The sequence below is a fragment of the Nelumbo lutea genome, chromosome 1 (genome assembly GCF_056320005.1).
Source record: "Nelumbo lutea isolate HS-2025 chromosome 1, American lotus-T2T, whole genome shotgun sequence".
Taxonomy (NCBI): domain Eukaryota; kingdom Viridiplantae; phylum Streptophyta; class Magnoliopsida; order Proteales; family Nelumbonaceae; genus Nelumbo; species Nelumbo lutea.
Window position 1 is genome coordinate 8,504,515 of NC_142684.1, and position 19,115 is coordinate 8,523,629.

General features: G+C 38.6%; 1 protein-coding gene and 1 pseudogene across 1 annotated transcript; both read left to right on the forward strand.

The window, feature by feature from the left end:
* Nucleotides 1-7,877: 7,877 nt before the first annotated feature.
* On the forward strand, nucleotides 7,878-9,759 carry LOC148873417 (UDP-glycosyltransferase 74F2-like). The gene is made up of 2 exons (XM_088966316.1): nucleotides 7,878-8,673; nucleotides 8,837-9,759. The coding sequence occupies exons 1-2, from the start codon at nucleotides 8,029-8,031 to the stop codon at nucleotides 9,557-9,559; spliced, it is 1,368 nt and encodes a 455-aa protein (XP_088822442.1). The 5' UTR covers nucleotides 7,878-8,028; the 3' UTR covers nucleotides 9,560-9,759.
* Nucleotides 9,760-16,284: 6,525 nt separating this feature from the next.
* Nucleotides 16,285-18,414, forward strand: LOC148873418 (uncharacterized; annotated as a pseudogene).
* The last annotated feature ends 701 nt before the right edge of the window (nucleotides 18,415-19,115 follow it).

Consider the following 19,115-nt stretch of genomic DNA (forward strand, 5'->3'; position numbering starts at 1 on the left):
GCTCGACACTCTGGTCAGGTCGTCACCTAATAGGCAGCTCGGCATTCTGGTCAGCTCGGCACTCTGGTCAGCTTGTCACCTAATATGCAGCTCGACCCAGTCAGTTTGGCACCTAACTTGCCTAGTTTGACTCAGTTAGCTCGGCACCTAACCTGCCCAGCTCGACTCAATCAGCTCGGCTCCTAATCTGCTCTCAGCTCGGCTTGGTCAACCTGTCCAGCAAAAGTTCTCCACTTCGACCTCTGAGTCATCGGCCACTTGGAAGCAGACCTAATGACAAAGTACTTAGCACAAAAATTTGATATTTCACTAAAAATTGATTCATCATCAGGTATAAGAAAAATGCGGTAAGGGTGATTAGGGAACATGAAGAGGTTATAGTAGATGAATGTATATGGGGTATGAATCCCAAATACCATATTTTCTCAGAGAACCCAAGCATAAAGAACTTGTCAAATTTATAGCTATGTGTGGAGAGGACTGGTGGTAGGTACGTAGTTAATTTCGAACATGTAGAAGATCTTGTGAGGAAAATGATGGATCAGCTTGTGCTGACTAGAGAGGCTAGGGTTAAAATGATGTGAGAATGGCGAACTTGATAGACTTATTTTTCACTGGTTCCAACCAATTAAGGACTCGTGGTATGATTACACAAAGAGTTAGAAATTCCAAAGATTTGTATATTTTTAAATAAGATTTTGTTTACAAATTGATAATTAATATTTTTAGCCCTAATTCTAATGAGTTGAATTCACATCAGCGCCCCATACGTGCCCCATAACCCATCCCAATTGTGTATTGAGAGCATCTCCCTATGACAAATACGAGAGATGTTCCTAATGAATGCTGAAACATTGCCAAGCGGTTATGAGACAGAGTCTGTGGGGTGCCAATCTGATCTACTAATAGATATTCACGACCCAACCCCAATCTGAGTTTAATGCTCAGTTTGAAATGAATACAAACACAAATATGTACAGTATAAATACATACAAAATAATAGAAAATACAAAGTTTTACTCTCTACATATTTGTATTTGTACAATGGTTTTTAAAAACAAACTGATGACTGAACCGGTCAGGGGTTCGGTTATCGGTTCGAACAGTCTGACAGTTCGACCCGAATGACCGGCCCATTCTAACAAAAAAAATAGAAAAATTAAAAAAAAATAAAGAATTGGAAAACGATCAAAACGGTTCGAACGATTTGAAAGATTCAAATGGTTAACCGACCAATTCAGCAATTTACTAACCAAAATCAATGGTTTTGAGAAAAATAAAGGTTCTGAAGGAAAATGGAATTAATCAAGTGACCGGTTTCCAGTTTTTCTAGTCCAACCATCCAGTTCGGTCCGATTTTGAAAACAGTGATTTGTACTCCTTTCAAATAGAGTCACTGGACTGAATATTGACCCACAACTAGGCATGTGTGCGCTTTAAGATGAATGGATTGAGTCAAAATTGCAAACCCTAATCCGAACTCCCCACAATGATGGTGCCTCTTGCTTTTTCCTTTTTCCTTTTTCAATCCATTTGCAGGGACCTGATTTTAGTGCGGTCTCCCGCCCGTGTTATCAAGGTATTGTGACGTCACCTTGGATTAGATGAGGTGACGTCATAAAGGAGATCGTTATTCACGGTTTTAGCCCATTAAGGCTGAAAGTTGAACACGTTGTAGCAAAACGTGAGATCCTTTCATTTCCATCGGTATGGAGACATAATGACATTTTGGAAAGTATTAATTAAACTAAATGCTTTCAACAGTTACAATTCACAAGTAGTGGAGATGCAAAAGGGGATTCTGTCCTCACAAAATGTTGATTACACCTTGCTCACAGCCAATTACAGATATGTATTGAGAATATCTCCCCATATATAAATATGGAGATATTCTGGATACATGGCTGTAAAAGGGCCTCAGTATTTAACCAAAACCCTAAGAGAGCTCCAAGTAACTTGTTCTCACCAACTGATAGGCAGACCGGCTAACTGAAACTTTGTACCAAATCTCGTTCTTAAAGGATTGAGGAGGTTATGGGCACTGGGGAAGTGGGGATGCTGCTGTACAGCCCATGAAACCAAAAGTGAAGAAAAAGTTCACTGTTCTTACTTTAAAGGTAAAAAGTTATGCATAGAACTTTAAACTTGGAAAAAGTCTTTTATTCTTGACCTCCAATAAGTGGTCTATCATTCTAACTTAAGACATATGGTTGTGTTTGGTCCAAATGAAGGAAAAGATACGGAAATCCATATAAAGTTTCGTATAAATTTTCTAAACTTTCCGTTTCTTTCCTTATCTTTTCCTCTAAATTGAATACATCCTAAGTTGATATAATATAATTAATAAAGCATATTATATGTGTAAGTATTCTATACACTCAAGTTGCGTATAACATGAGTCGAGCCATTAATCACGGGGAACTACACAACCCAAGAACGTTTGGAATCGTTGTTGCTAGTTAGGACGTTTCCTGGAGCAACAATTTTTTTTTCACTAATGCTCCAGTAAACGTTTGCAGTTCCGGTATTCATTATCCAGTGCCGCATCACTGTCCTATTGGTAGCAACGAATTATAGCCCCAGGAAACGTCGAATTTGGTATTGCTCCAAGCCATGGCTTCTAAATTTTTGAGACATGGCTTAGAGCACCATTTTTTATGAAAAACGGTTCCAAACAAATGCTCGTTTCGTAGAGCACCATTTTTTCCGATATGACATTAATATAACACCATTGCTCTGAAAAATGACAACGATGCCAAACAACCACTTAGTAAACGACACTGTATTGTTTGATGCACTAAATAATGTACTTCCATACCTCCTACAGGAGTCCAGGAGTTGATCACCAATAGGTGTTGTGGAACATCTATACCCAATACAGACATTTCTTTATTGAATTATATCGCGTCTTTAATTGCATCATTAATTGCCATACCAGCTTTTTTAGACAATTTATTACCACCATTTTTTGGTAAGCAAATTTAATTATTACCACCATTAATCATATAAACTATGGTCTTCATAGAACTAAAATTTCAAATTCCATTACCACTATTAATGCTATTAATTATGGATTTTCAAATCTATCCTTATTAAATACAAATTAAAATGAAATTCAACTTGCAGTTGGTACACAATATGAACCCAATGGGTCTTCCCAAGCCATGCTAGGTAAGTAAAAAGAAAAAAAAAATGGAGGTCACATGTAATTCTAGAAAAGAATGAATTGAATGATTTGGCAATTGGGTTGGGTTCTGGTTGGGCCAAGATATTTTGGGTTAATTTGAAGTTGGGTTGAATTTCGGGTTGGGTTGGTAAATGCTATACCCTAACCCTAACTGTTCGGTTAGGGTTGACTCATGGGTCATTTTGGGTCATTCCAAAAAATAATGGAAATTTAAAAACAATGAAAAATACATAAAAAATACCAAAATTAAATGAATTAATCTTAAAATTCCAAAATAAAATAAAAAAATAACTTGAATATTTAACAATTTAAATAGCAAACAATAAAGAGTGAAGAATAAATAGTAAAGATTAAAGAGTGGAAACTTCTAACAAATACATAAATAGTCCTAATTAGACTTGACAATCGGGTAAGCGGGCTGACGCATGACCCAACCCAACTCAACCCATTTTTCTCCAAGTTCGGTCATTCTCAAGTTCAGGTAGCTAAATATGAGACCCTAACCCTATTTTTTCAGGTTGGATTGGGTCAAATTCGTGGCTTGGGTCAACTTTTTGCCGGGATAAAGAAAGTGGTCCACGTTAGAGGGCCTCTCCTTAATCCAAACCCCCCATGCTGCTCTCTCTCTCCTTAATTCTCTCTTCCTCCCTCTTCCCACCACTCCCAAACTACAAGTCATCGGCCTTTAAAATTTCCTTACCAAAAACAATCCTAAAATCTCTCTCTTTATACCCTTTTTCCTAAAATCTCTCCACTCCTAATTTATTGCCCATAAAACTCTTATTTTATACCCTTCCAATTATTTAAGACATGTCATCTCCCAACTCCTAAAACATCTTCTCATTCTTTAAATATTGCTCATAACTAACTTTTTTTATACTCCTAATTAATTAACCATTTTCATGATTAATTACAAATTCACAAAAATACTATTTCTAATAATTAATAATTTTTATTTTATTAATATTTTGGGATTAATTACTAATATTTTTGACAATTTATTAATAGTTTACCAACATTAATTAACTATTCTCAGGATTAATTAAAAAAATACCAAAACTCACTTAAAATCTATTATTTATATCCACGATTTTTTAAGCATTACCAAAATATATTACTTTTTAATAATTAATATTAGTGATATATTAATAATTAATTATTAATTAATTAGTGATATATTATCAAAATTAATTAATTACCAATAATAATTAGTTATTTTATATTAATATTAAAATTAAAAATTTAATATGTGTTTTCATGAATAATTAAATTAATTATTTTATTACTTTTTTGATAATTCAAAATATTAGTTTTATTAATTAATAATATTACTGAATATTACTATTAATAACAACAATATTTTTTTATGAAATATTAGTTTTATCAACCAAAACTTTTTGCACAAGTTGGTTTTGAGTTTTCAAACTTTAAGCAAGGTTTAGGCAAAAAAAACTTAAGTCTAACCTAAACTCAGGTTGGGCTTGGGTTGAAGCCTCGGGTAGTTCGAACTCAATCCAACCCATTTGAGCTCATGCCAATATTTTATGATAGACTAAGCTATATAGTTCAATATGCACCAAGGCCAAGATGTTAGGTTAAGCTCGGATTGGACCTAAGTTGATAAACTCAAGCTTAGGGTAGTAAATTCTCAATAATTATTGTCATATTATTTTTGTTATATATTAGTAAATTATCAATAATTATTGAAAATTGCCAGTAATTTTTCTCCTTCCAACCTAGCCCTAACTTGAGCCTTAACCCAACATCTTGGATTGGGTTTAGAATTGGACATGTTGAACTTTGTAGCCCAATTTCTAGGTAGAATTAATATATTGATAATATGTAAGATATATATATATCACAAAATGTTGGTAGACTCTAATTGATCAAATCAAACTTGGGCTACCTGTGGCCTCAACCCAAGCTCAACCTTAATTTAGGTTAGACTTGAGTTATTTTAGCCTAAGTCCAACTTGAAGTTTGAAAACTCAAGTCCAACCTGTGCAAAATCTTTGGTTGAACTTGGTTTTGCTCAGGTTAAGCTTACCCAAGATGCAACTTAACTCCTTTTGCCCCAAGTTATTTTAACAAAGCCCATGCATCTTATAGGCCCCACTCTTATTTATATAAGAAATTGATGTTTAATTTTTGGAATTTTATAGAAATAAAACACGAATAATACAATAATTATTTGAGTAATTAAAGTTTAAGAATTTGTACATGATATGTATCTTAGAAATTCTAAAGATATGTATAGTTTTTAATAAGAATTCTTTTACAAATTGTTAATTAATATTTTGATTTACATTAAAAAACATCATATTTATTTTTAAAAAATAATTGAGAATTAAATATTAAATTGACTTTTCTGTTAATAAACAAAACTAAAAATAATAAAATAAAAAATAATTAATACACACACACACACAGACTAAAACACATCAGTCTAGAAATTTTCTCATTTTTCTCATTTTTACTTTTTATTCCATGTTGTTTTTTTAAACAACCAATGAGATGCTCTCCTTCCCCATAAAATCTCTCTCTCTCTCTCTCATGTTCTCAATAACCTAAATAATGTCATCTCCTAAACTACCTCCCTCCCTCACTTTCTCTTGAATTTTCTCTAATTCCTATTTCATCTCCTAAATTATCTCTAATTTTGTATAGAGTTTCTCTTCTAAATTATCTGTAATTCCTATTTATCCTCTCTCCTACATTTTATTTATATCTAGCTAAAGAAAGATTGAATTATAAAAATATCAAAATGATTTAAAATTCTAACAAAATTATATAATAACTTTAAAATATTTATTCAAAACATAAAAAGTAATTATAATTGATTTAAAAAATATTCATATTATTAATAATTTCATATTTTTACAAAATTCATCACAAAATTATGTACAAACAATATAAATTACGATTTTCCAAATTATTCAATTTAAATGTTATTCAAACAATAAAATTTTCAAATTAATAAAATTAACTATTATTTAAATATTTTAATAACTAAAAAATTTAAATAACAAAATATTAAAATTAATAATAATTTTATATTTTAGAAAATTTATAACGAAATTATGTATTAATAGTATAAATTATAACTTTATAGATTATTAAATTCAATAAGTAATTAATATTTTAAATTCAAGTAATTATATTATTTAAATAACTAAAAAATAATATAAATAACTATTTTCACTTATATCAATTAATAATTCTAGAAAATAACTTCCAAAAAATAATATTTATTAATAATAATTTTAAAATCTTAATCAACATTTATGTATACTAAAATTAATATTTATTGTATTTTCAATAATTATATAATGTTTTTGTGACAAATATTTTTTCTATAATTATGTATAAATTTATTGTGATTATTGTATTTTTATTAGTTATTATTATATTTTCTTTGTCAATGTATTTTCAAATTATATATTTTTTCTATTAATTTTCAATAATTATGGGAGATTAAACTATTTGTTATTTATTAGTTATTGGGCTATTAATTTAGCTGAAATTAGGGGTGTTCACAGGTTGCTTTGACTTGGTTGTAGGTTGCTTGTCCAACCAAATTGACCTGTTCAAGTTGAGGAGTTGGTCACTTGAAATTGAGTAACCATAATCGACCAACTTGGATTGTATCGGTTGGTTAAAAAGATTTAAACTTAAAAAATTATGTTTAAATTTAAAAAATTTATAGTAGCATTATTAAAAAAATAAATGTAAAAATTAAGTTTATGATTAAAATATTTTAGACTAAGAAATATGGAAATTTTCTCACTTTCTCGTTTTAAGAAAATTATATTATATATATATATATATATATATAAATATATGGTCAGATCGTTCGATTTTGGTCGATTTATAAATGGCCAAAGCGAAATTGATTCAACTTGGTCGAGTTGGGAAATTGTTGAACGAAAGCTAAATGGAAATACTAGAAAATTGACCAACTTGAGTTGAGTTAGTTGGTTTCATCAATTTGTTGAACAACCTTATATGAAATTAATTATTGTAATTGTTGTATTATAAAAGAATATTGAAAATAGTGCATAAAATATAAATACTTATTAATTATTTAACCATTGGTTTTTTGGTTAAATGGTCCGACCATCCAGTCCAAGCTTAGGGTCAGATGGTTTGGAGTCCCGGACCTATGATAGTTGACATGGTTGCCAGGTCAACTGGTCCTACCGTCTGGCCGATCCGGTTTTCAAAACCATGAGACATAGAAGCAGAAGCCCTAAGGGAAACTAGAGGAAGAAGAAGAGTTGCTATCAGACCATCAGTTGCGATGATGGACTCGCAGCGCCTTAGCTTAGCTGTTCACTAATCACGATGTACACTACCATGGATAACTGATAAGAAGCAGGATGCATCTTGTCAAAGCGTGTCAACACACTGTATGCACGGCAGAAGCGTGCTAAAGCCAAACAGGCTGAAAAAGGAAAACGTAAATGAGTCCCAACTCCCAATACGTTTGGGTTTTTTATTTTTTTACTTTTTTTATTTTTAATTATTTTAATAAAAATAATAAAATAATAAATAACTTCTGACTAACCGAAAAAACGTTTGAATGAATGCTTAGGACACGTGTCATATAGACTCATTGTACTTCTGCGTTGTTCCTACGCCTTTTGCTTTCGGAAAATCCCAGCTCCACGAGTTGTGCAACGAGTCGACAAAGTAATTAATTTCGACAACATTTTGTCTATAAAAAGAAGCCAACGACGCCCATCCCAAGCTGCAACTCAGCTAACAGTTAGAGATCTGTGTAGTAGGAAAGTCCGTCCCTCTAGAGGCTCTAGCTTCTAGCTAGAAATTAGAGTAACGAAATGGAGGAGGAGCAGTCTTATAAAGCCCATGTCATCGTCTTTCCCTACCCTGCCCAAGGCCACCTAAACCCCCTGCTCCAATTCTCCAAACGCTTAGCCTTCAAAGGCCTAAAAGTTACATTTGCTATCACCAGATTTGTCTCTAAGTCCATGCACGCCAAACCCAACTCCCTCCAGTTCCAGCTGATCTCTGATGGTTTTGACGACGGTGGCTTTGAGCATGCACAGAGCATCCATGACTACCTCACTCGTTTTAAGGAAGTGGGCTCTCAGACCTTGGCTAAACTCATCAACAAGATGGATAGCTCTGGGCAACCAGTCAGTTGTCTGATATATGACTCATTCTTCCCCTGGGCTCTGGATGTGGCCAAACAGCTTGGCATAGTTGGGGTTCCTTTGTTCACTCAAATGTGTGCCACCAACAACATATACTACCATCTCCACCAGGGATTGCTCACTCTCCCACTGCTAGACCCCGCTGTTTCCATTCCTGGGTTGCCCCCTCTTGATATTAAGGACATGCCATCTTACATTTCTGCTCCAGGGTTATACCCAGCTTATTTTGCAATGATCCTAGGTCAATTCTCTAACTTAGACAAGGTAGATTGCATACTTGTCAACACTTTCAACAAGTTGGAGGAAGAGGTTTGTGATTTGTCAACTTCTACGTACGTACCTACAATATAATCCTAATAATTAATCCAAAGTCGTCTGATGATCGATCATGTCGATCTGTCTCATGCGCATTAATTTTTCTTTGAGATTTTTGTTTCCTTCCTTGTTGAACTGATTTTATTGTGTACTTTAGGTGGTGGAGTGGATGGCTAAACGCTTGCCACTGAAGGCAATCGGACCAACAATACCGTCCATTTTCCTGGACAAACGGGTGGAAGATGACAAGGACTATGGTCTCAATCTCTACAAACCAGACAATGGCGCTTGCATAAACTGGCTGAACGAGAGGGCTGATGCATCAGTTGTTTACGTATCATTCGGGAGCATGGCTGCACTCAGTGTCGAACAGATGGAAGAAATTGCCTGGGGCTTGAAGAGAAGCGAGAGCTACTTCTTGTGGGTGGTGAGGAGGTCAGAGACGGACAAGCTCCCTAACTGCTTTGTGGAGGAGACATCAGACAAGGGGTTGGTAGTAAGTTGGTGCCCACAGTTAGAGGTATTGAACCACCAAGCTGTGGGCTGCTTTGTTACGCATTCTGGGTGGAATTCAACTCTAGAGGGAGTGAGCTTGGGAGTACCAATGGTGGGAATACCACAGTGGACAGACCAAACCCTGAACGCAAAATTTGTTCAGGATATATGGGGAATGGGCCTCAGAGCTCAGCCAGATGAGAAGGGGATTGTGAGTAGGGAAGAAGTGGAGCGATGCATAATGGAAGTTATGGAAGGAGAGAAGGGGAAACAGATTAGGAAGAATGCCATCAAATGGAGAGATTTGGCTAGAGAGGCAGTGAGTGGAGGAGGAAGTTCTGATAAAAACATTGACGAATTTATAGCCAAACTGGTGGGTTTTTGAATTGATGGTCGACTTTAACAAAAGCTCCTTTCTGTGTTGAATTCGATTGATATGCAGTGTGGTCTCGTTTGTCAGCATTAAAAACAATGTTGGTTGTTTTATCATCAAGCTATCTACTAGCTCATGTTGTATTAATCCAGAATATTGATGGTTTCTAATCTCATCAACCTCGTCGAATGGATATCCTGGCAAATTTCTAATGTCTCTTCTGTTTACCTTCCTATTCATAAAAGACTCTGACTCTGATATAGAAATGACATCATTCTGTATGAAGATGTTACCACCATGTGATTCTGCAAAATAATTAAGCAATGGGCCCAATGTCCTACACTTTCCAGACAGGTGTAGTTGGAACACCTTTCGGAGAAGGAGTGGAAATGTACGATTTGCAAATGGATCAACCGGGGTCTAGTAGTGCAGGACATACCGCAAACAGGGTAACATCACCATGTACATTCGGAACATCACTGAAATTCAACTTTATTCTACCCATGTCCACAATATGGACCAATACTCTCATAGTATTTGTGTACCAATATTTTTATTGTTTACCAAAAAGAAAAAAAGCTGCTGATTTTTAATACATTCTATAATTAATTTTTAGGATAATTTGATGAAAACTTCCTTGAAGTTTTTGATTGGTACCGAAAGTTCCTCTGGAGTTTGGTAATTCCAATCATCTCCCCTAAAGTTCTTAACACAATTGCAAGTAAAGTCCATTTGTTAGAATCCGCATGAGAGTTATAAAAATGTCTAAAATACTCATATAGTTATTATTGAGGCTGGATTCTATAGAAAAAAAACATAATATAAACTTTATAAATCACAGAAAAGAAGATAATTTAAAATTATAATAACTTTACCTTTGAGGGATTGATATGAAGGGTAAATTTGGAAAACAAATCAATTTCAAAAAAAAAAAAAGAAAGATATTTGAAAGGTTTGGGTTAGCGATTAATTATATGAACAAAAAATTTGGAAAATAAACGTTTTGGTCAAAAGCAACCACATGGGTATTTTGCACACTTTCATGCCTCATTTTTAGAGGATTTTAACAAAGGAAATCTACTTGCAACTATGCTAGAAAGTTCGGGAGGTTTCAACAACAACTAAAAACTTTAATAGAGGTTTTGGCAATTTACCCTTATTTTTAAACTAAATTAACCATATATTATCTCCTATATTGAAACTTTTAAAATTCAAAAATGTTTCATACTTCTGCACTCTCATTAAATTTAAGTTATTCTTAGTTTTAAGGTAATAATTCAAATTCAAACTAAATGATAGATCTTATTAGCAAGTTTGTAGGGTTAGTGATGAGGGCAGATTTGGCCCTCCAGTGAAATTGTGACATGTGGCACCTCGTGACAACTAGGCAAACACCCAGGCAACAACTGACCAAGTTGGTGTCCCACCCAGGCATCGGTCTGGCTGGCTTGGCGCGGCGTGGCACGACCTGCATGCGGCCTACGTGCAGCCTGCACGTGGCCTGGTGTGGCCTGCGTGCGACCTGGCGTGGCCTGTGCGCGGCCTGCATGGCCTGTGGGCAGCTTGCGCGACCTGGCCGGATCAGCCTGGCACATGATCCGACCTGGCTGACCTGGAAACCCATAAGATGCCCGCCGGTGAATCATAATGGCATACCCCGTGAGCTCGGTAGCACACCAAGGAACTCACCAAGGAGCTCGGTAGCTCACCAAAGAACTTGCCATGGAGCTAGGTAGCTCTCCAAGGAGCTCACCACTAAGGAGCCAGGCAGCTCGGCAAAGCTCACCACAAGCAGCTCGACATAGCTCCCCCGGGCAGCTCACCACTTGTAGGGTAGCTCGATATAGAAGAGTAGTATGGCGTATCACAGGAAGATCTTTTGCCTGACAACCTGGCCCAGACACCAACCCGCCGACTGACACAAGCGCTGACCTGACAACCTTGCCCAGGCGCCAACCTGGCCGCCTGACACAAGCGCCAGCCTGACAACCTCAAGGAGTTCACCACCGTACCCCGGTTCTGATGGGATATGACGAGTCTTACCGTATGAAGGCTTTTCACCCACCTAACCCGTGAGGACACCACTATATAAGGACCGACCCCCAAAGCCAAAGAGAGGGAAAAAATGATGGTAACCCCTGCTCTCTAGTTCTCTCATTTCTCTCCAAGCTCTTTGTAATCAGAGTGCTAACTTAGGCATCGGAGAGTCCCCACCGGGAAACCCTCGGGTCCTCTGGTTCAGTTCTCACAGGTCCCTCAGCTCCCGCCGCCTACAAAGGAGAGGAAATCACCTCATGCAGAGGGCAGTCGGGTTGCGTTGCACCATGGAGCTCCACCGTCCTCTGAGTTGTAGGCCGCCTAGGAGCAGGTCAAATGACGAGTCCACCAGGCAGTTCTCCCCCTGACAGTTCGCCACCAGGCAGTTCTCCCCCAGGCAGTTCGCCACCAGGCATTTCGCCACCAGGGAGTTCGCCACCTGGTAGTTCGCCACCAGGGAGTTCGCCACCTGGTAGTTCGCCACCAGGGAGCGCCACCAGGTAGTTCTCCACCAGGGAGTTCACCACCAAGTAGCTCTCCACTAGGGAGCTTGCCACCAGGGAGTTCACCACCAAGTAGCTCATCACCAAGGCACGTCATCACCGGGTCAAATAACGAGGTACTTAGCCAAAAATTTATACATCACAAAAAATTGGTACGTGACTAGAAACGGTTACATCAATTGGCGTCGTCTGTGGGAACACGCTACAAAAAGCTAAGTTCTCATCCTACAAAAGCTAAGTTCTCATCTTACCAAAGCTAAGCCCTCACTTTTTAGAAATTGAAGCTATCGCTTTATAGTTTACATTTTTTTATGAACTCAAAGACTATGCAGGGAGCTAACAGACTAAGTAGCTCAACCAACCTTACTTTCAATTCAGATAATGCCTCACTAGTCCTCTCCGCAAGGTCCCCCTACAAAGATGAGCTCTTCGTGGCTTCCACGGGAGTTGGCGGCCAACAGACTACATAGGCGCCCTTATCGGTCGAGCTTTCCAAGGCTCCCGTGTGAGCTGACGACCTAAAGTTAGTAGTGTTGCCCCCGAAGGTCGAGCTCCTAGTAGCTTCTTGTAGGAGTGGGTGACCGGCATTACGAAGCTGATGCAGCACAATCATAGCTCGACACCTCACAGGCAAAGCCTACGGGCCACATTACTGCTTAAGACCCGGTCGTCTCTCCGACACGAGCAAAGTAAAAAAAGAGTAGACTACGAGTCACTCCCAAAGCCCTATTGAACTGGCGGAGACCCCCTCGCCTTACTGGCAATTTGTCACATACAGGCAGCTCTCGAAGCCTAAGGAATTAGATCAACACTTACTAGCTCGTCGACTTACGGGCCGAAAGAAATCTACTCCCTTCACTAAGTTACACTCATCTCGGGAGTGGGGGGCAATTGATGAGGGCGGATTTGGCCCTCCAGTGAAATTGTGGCACGTGGCACCTCGTGACAACTAGGCAAACACCCAGGCAACAACTTACCAAGTTGGTGTTCCACCCGGGCACCAGTCTGGCTGGCCTAGCGCGGCCTGGCGTGACCTGCGCATGAGCTGGCGCGGCCTACACGGCCTGCACGCGACCTAGCTGGATCAACCTGGCACATGATCCGACCTAGCTGACCTGGCAACCCATAAGATGCCCACGATGAACCATAACGGCATACCCCGCGAGCTTGGTAGCTCACCAAGGAGCTCGCCAAGGAACTCGGTAGCTCACCAAAGAGCTCACCAAGGAGCTAGGCAGCTCTCCAAGGAGCTCGCCACTAAGGAGCCAGGCAGCTCGGCAAAGCTCGGCAAAGCTCGCCACAAGTAGCTTGGCATAGCTCCCCCGGGCAGCTCGCCACTTGTAGGGTAGCTCGATACAGAAGAGTAGTTTGGCGTATCGTAGGAAGATCTCCTGCCTAACAACCTGGCCCAGACACCGATCCGTCGACTGACACAGGCACCGACCTGACAACCTGGCCCAGACACCGACCCGCCAACTGACACAGGAGCCGACCTGTCAACCTGGCCCAGGCGCCGACCTGGCAGCCTGACACAAGCACCAGTCTAACAACCTCGAGGAGTTCAATACTGTACCCCAATTCTAACGGGATATGACGAGTCTTACCGTTTGAAGGCTTTTCACCCACCTAACTCGCGAGGACACCACTATATAAGGACTCCGACCCCCAAAGCCAAAGAGAGGGAAAAAAGGATGGTAACCCCTGCTCTCTAGTTCTCTCATTTCTCTCCAAGCTCTCTGTAATCAGAGTGCTAATTTAGGCATCAGAGAGTCCCCGCCGGTAAAATACCCCCGGGTCCTCTGATTCAGTTCTCGCAGGTCCCTCAGCTCCCGCCGCCTACAAAGGAGAGGAAATCACCTCATGCAAAGTGCAGTCGGGTTGTGTTGCACCATGGAGCTCGACCATCCTCTGAGTTGCAGGCCGCCTAGGAGCAAGTCAAATGATGAGTCCACCAGGCAGTTCTCCCCCAGGTAGTTCACCACCAGGCAGTTTGCCACCTGGCAATTCGCCACCAGGGAGTTCTCCACCAGGCAGTTCTCCCCCAGGCATTTCGCCACCAGGCATTTCGCCACCAGGGAGTTCACCACCAGGAAGTTCACCACCAGGGAGTGCTACCAGGTAGTTCTCCACCAGGGAGTTCACCACCAAGCAGTTCATCACCAAGTAACTCTCCACCAGGGAACTCACCACCAGGTAGTTCTCCACCAAGGAGTTCACCACCAAGTAGCTCATCACCAAGGCATGTCACCACCGAGTCAAATAACGAGGTACATAGCCAAAAAATTTATACATCACAAAAAATTGGTACGTGGCCAGAAACGGTTACATCAGTTAGGGTTTTTTCCTAAAACAGATCTTGGTTGTTTGTACTAGAGTGGATAAAGTTGCTTATTGTGAATTGGAACCCTATATATGTTATTTTCTAAATATTTGGTGTGAGAAAAAGTGATGAGAATGAAAATTATCATATCTTTATCCATTAATATTCAGTCTTTTATAATTATTTAGTGCCTAATTGGACTCACTATTCTTATATTTCGATGTAGGGCACGAAATGAGGCGTTAGGTGAAAAAAAGGCTAATCGGGTAATATTGCACAGTTTCGGTGCAGTGTGGTAATTTGGACCTAACTCTCTCATATAGACTCTGATTGAAATGAGTCAAGATGCATTGGAAAGATAAGGAAAATTTTTATAATTTTCATGTTTTGAGTTTTGATAGATTCGGACTTTATCAAGGTTAAAATCGGGTCTGAATTCTCTATAAATTCATAGAGAAGCCCAATTCGCAGAGAAGCCCAGCTCGCTGGAGAAGACCAGCCCAATTCAACATACAGTAGTAGGGCCCACTCATCATTCCTAATAGAATTTGGCTAAAAGTCTTTAATCAGATCTGATTTTTATTGTAATATTAAAGAAAGAAAAGAGTTTGAGTCAAACTTAGTTAAGAGTTTCTATTTAGAGATAATGATAAGATTAGATTTGAATTAGGAAATAAGACTTTCTATTTTTGAGAAAGAGAACTCTTAAGAGGAGTTGAAAACTGCTCCCTCCTAAGGCTATATAAAGGGGGCAGACTAGCACCCAAGGATCATCAAATCTTGGAAACAAGAATTCAGCAACAGGGAGAAAAGAAGCAGAATACTTCCCCCTCATCTGGAAGCTGCGATATCTACATGAAGTGTATGTAAGCTTTTGATTTCTAGTTGAAAGGTTAGGGAAGCTTTGATTCTTAAACATTGTGAGATCTAATTGATTTTTATTTCAGTTCATTGTTTATGGGTATTCATATGTTATCTGCGATTTCCTGTGAGGATTATTTTTATTGATTAAGCAAGAATGATCCCTTGCTCATTCAATGAGAATAATCTATGGCCGATTGAACCTCCAATTTCGTATATGATTGGTAGGTTTAATCATGGTGGCAACTAATATAAAGTGATTATGGACAAGTTTTTTATTTATGTTAGGAGGATATATGATCTGGTTTAAATGGTCCAAGCTTGTGAGATCGCTGGCCAGAATTGGGTCTCTCCCCTCTTAATGTTATTAATAGATTAAATCCTAAGAGCTTGTTTAGGATTCTCTATTAATAAGATAAGCAATCAAAGAGTTTGTTTTGGTTGCCGAGAAATATGAGTAGAGGCTGACTGTTAGAGCATGTTAATGGCTATAACTAATTTATTCATAAACATATGAATTTATCCTTGCATTAGTGATCAATGATAAGAATCAAGGTTGAACTTGTCCCTTCAACCAGAAGCTATCTCCCATTGATTTAATCCTTGCTTTATTTTATTTTATTTTAATTTCCTTGCTTTTATAACAACCCCTCTATTTTCTTTTATCTTGGAAATAAATCCACCCAATCCCTGTGGAGACGACCTTGTTCATCACTATCTACAAAAATATTTAATTTGAGCCGGACATTTATCTTTGGTTGGATTCAACACCCACCAAATTTTGGCACTGCTGCCGGGGATTGGTGTCCTAAGTAGATTTATTCCCTTTTGCTTGGTTTATGCCTCACTCTTCTCGTGTAGGTGAACTCCAGTACGATCTCGAGATCGAAAACACAGTTCACCATTTAAGAAAGGAAGCCAAGTAACGTCGCAACCAATCGGCATCGCTCCCATCTTCCGGGGTGAAGTCGGCAACAAACCTCGTCAAGCCATCTCACAACTCTGAAGAAGAAGTCATGGCCAACATCGACGAAAGAACTCTTAGAGAGCTAGTTCCATCGGATCTAAATCAGCAACCACTCTGCATCAAATATATAGATTTCACGATACCTTTTGAATTGAAATCCGGTCTTATCCACTTACTTTCTACTTTCCGTGGACTCTCAGGTGAAGATCCCCATAAACACTTAAAAGAATTTCATGTAGTCTGCTTGAGCATGAAACCTCAAGGTGTTACCGAAGAGTAGATCAAGTTGCGAGCCTTTCCTTTATCACTAGTTGACAAAGCTAAGGATTGGCTTTACTACTTACCCTCCGGTTCTATCACTACATGGAATGAGATGAAGTTGTTTCTTGAGAAGTTCTTCCCTGCATCACGAGCTATTAGTATTAGGAAGGAAATCTGTGGGATAAGAAAATTCACTGGAGAGACTCTCTATGAGTATTGGGAGAGATTCAAGCAACTATGTGCTAGCTGTCCTCAACATCAAATTCTAGATCAACTCCTTATCCAATACTTTTATGAAGGATTATTGCCAATCGATAGGAGTATGATTGACACTACAAGTGGAGGTGTGTTGGTGAACAAAACTCCTACTCAAGCAAGGGAACTAATTTCAAACATGGCTACCAATGCACAACAGTTCGAAAATAGACAAGAGTCCATACCGAGGAGAGTCAATGAGGTAAGTACTTCCTCCATCGATCAGCGATTAGATACTCTCACCTCTCTTGTGGAAAAATTGGTAGTAGGTCATGTACAACAAGTAAAGACTTGTGGCATTTGTTCCACTACAGGTCATCCAACTGACATGTGTCCTACACTTTAAGATGAACCCTACGAACAAGCCAATGCTGTTGGAGGGTTCCCACAAAGGAGATACTATCCCTATTCGAATACATATAATCCAGGATGGAGGGATCACCTTAATCTTAGCTATGGAGCCAAGCCCTTCAGTTTTCAACCTAGATAACCAGCTCCACAACATGCACCTCCCAGACCAGGTATGTCTTTGGATGAAATTGTAAAACACTTGCAGCTAATACCCAGCAATTCCAACAGGAGACAAGGACAAGCATCCAAAACCTAGAGAATCAAGTCAGCCAATTAGCAACTGTTGTAAGTCGATTGGAATCTCAAGGATCGGGAAAACTACCCTTCCAGACCATGGCTGGCCCTAAGAAAAATGCAAGTGCGATCACCTTGAGAAGTGGAAAGGAGCTGAATAGACCTAGCAAGGAAGTGCCTAAGAATACAACCGAAGAAGAAATAGAGAAGGAAGCACTACCCCAAACTCAAGATCCAAGCGGTAAGCAACCCCAAGCTGTAGTGACTGCTCCACCTTTCTAAGCCGATTTGCAAAATTCAAGGAGGAGCAAGACAAGGATATTCTTGAGAAATTCCATAAAGTTGAGGTAAATATCCCCTCCTTGATGCAATCAAGCAAGTACCCCGCTATGCCAAATTCCTCAAGGAGTTATGCACTACTAAGAAAAAGCTGAAGGGTGATGAGAAAGTCCAAATAGGGGAGAATGTTTCAACAATCCTCCAGAAGAAATTACCTCCTAAATGCAAGGATCCAGGCATGTTTTCTATCCCTTGTAAGATAGGAAATGTTAAGATTGAGAAAGCAATGTTAGATCTAGAAGCTTCGATAAATGTCATGCCCCGTTCTATTTACACAACTTTGAACCTTGGGCCATTGAAAGAAACGGGTGTGATCCTACAACTTGCTGATCGATCCACTACATATCCAAAGGGGGTTTTGGAGGACATGTTAGTCCAAGTCAATGATCTGGTCTTTCCTACTGATTTTTATGTGATTGATATGGAAGAAGATAATTATTCCAATTCAACTCCAATTTTGTTGGGAAGGCCATTTCTTAAGACATCCAAGACTAAAATCGATGTGCATAAGGGGACACTTACCATGGTGTTTGATGGTAAGATTATCAACTTTAATATCTATGATGCTATGAGATATCCTAGTGATGTATATTCTGTTTTTTCTATAGATATTATTGATTCTTTAGTGCAGCAAACTTTTGAGTTGGAAGATGAAGATGCGATCGAAAAGGATTACAAAAAGCGGAAGTATATGATTTATCCTCCCCACCCACCTTCCGCTGCGTCAAAAGCTCACTAGTCAAGGAAGTCTCCCTTATCTTTATACTACTAGAATTTTGCTTTGATACATTGAGGACAATGTATGATTTAAGTGTGGGGGGGAAGTATATGATTTGATTCAGGATTTTAGATAAGTAGTCTTTATTTCAGTTCAAAAAAAAAAAAAAACTCAATACTCTTGAAATCAATTGAAGCAATATTCTGGGAAAATTCTTGTGAACCTAATGATGAGGTGCGATTAGGGAATACACAATTTATCTGAAGCCATTTCCTTTTAAGCTAGTCCTAAATTCAGGTTTAAGTAAATATGGTAAACATTTTTTCCATACAATTGAGGTAACCTAGTAGGATGGAGCATAAAATGCACCTACTAACCAGCCATTCAAAAGTAGGATGAAGCATAAAATGCACCTACTAGCCAAGTATTCCTAAATGTGAGATGAAGCATAAAATGCACTCACTTTCACCAAGAAGAGAAAAAAGAGAGAGTGAAGATAAAAATGTTTTCCCTAGTTTACTACCTGGTTTATAGTAGCAAAAGTTGAACTGGTTGATAGATGAGTCGTGTGTAACTTGGTCATGTTGATTTAACGATTTACAATAGTTAACCAAGAATATTTGTGGAAAAAGATGAAGGAAGATTGAGTTTAAAGTCTGGAAGAATAGTTTGCTTATTTTGCTTGAATTTTGTCTTGCTCGAGGATGGGCAAGGTCTAAGTG

What these genes read in the sequence shown, in the direction of transcription:
- LOC148873417 (XM_088966316.1), top strand. Translation starts at nt 8,029, where the DNA reads ATGGAGGAGGAGCAGTCTTATAAAGCCCATGTCATCGTCTTTCCCTAC. An exon ending in TCAACAAGTTGGAGGAAGAG is followed by an intron (nt 8,674 to 8,836) that starts GTTTGTGATTTG and finishes TGTGTACTTTAG; the next exon opens with GTGGTGGAGTGGATGGCTAA.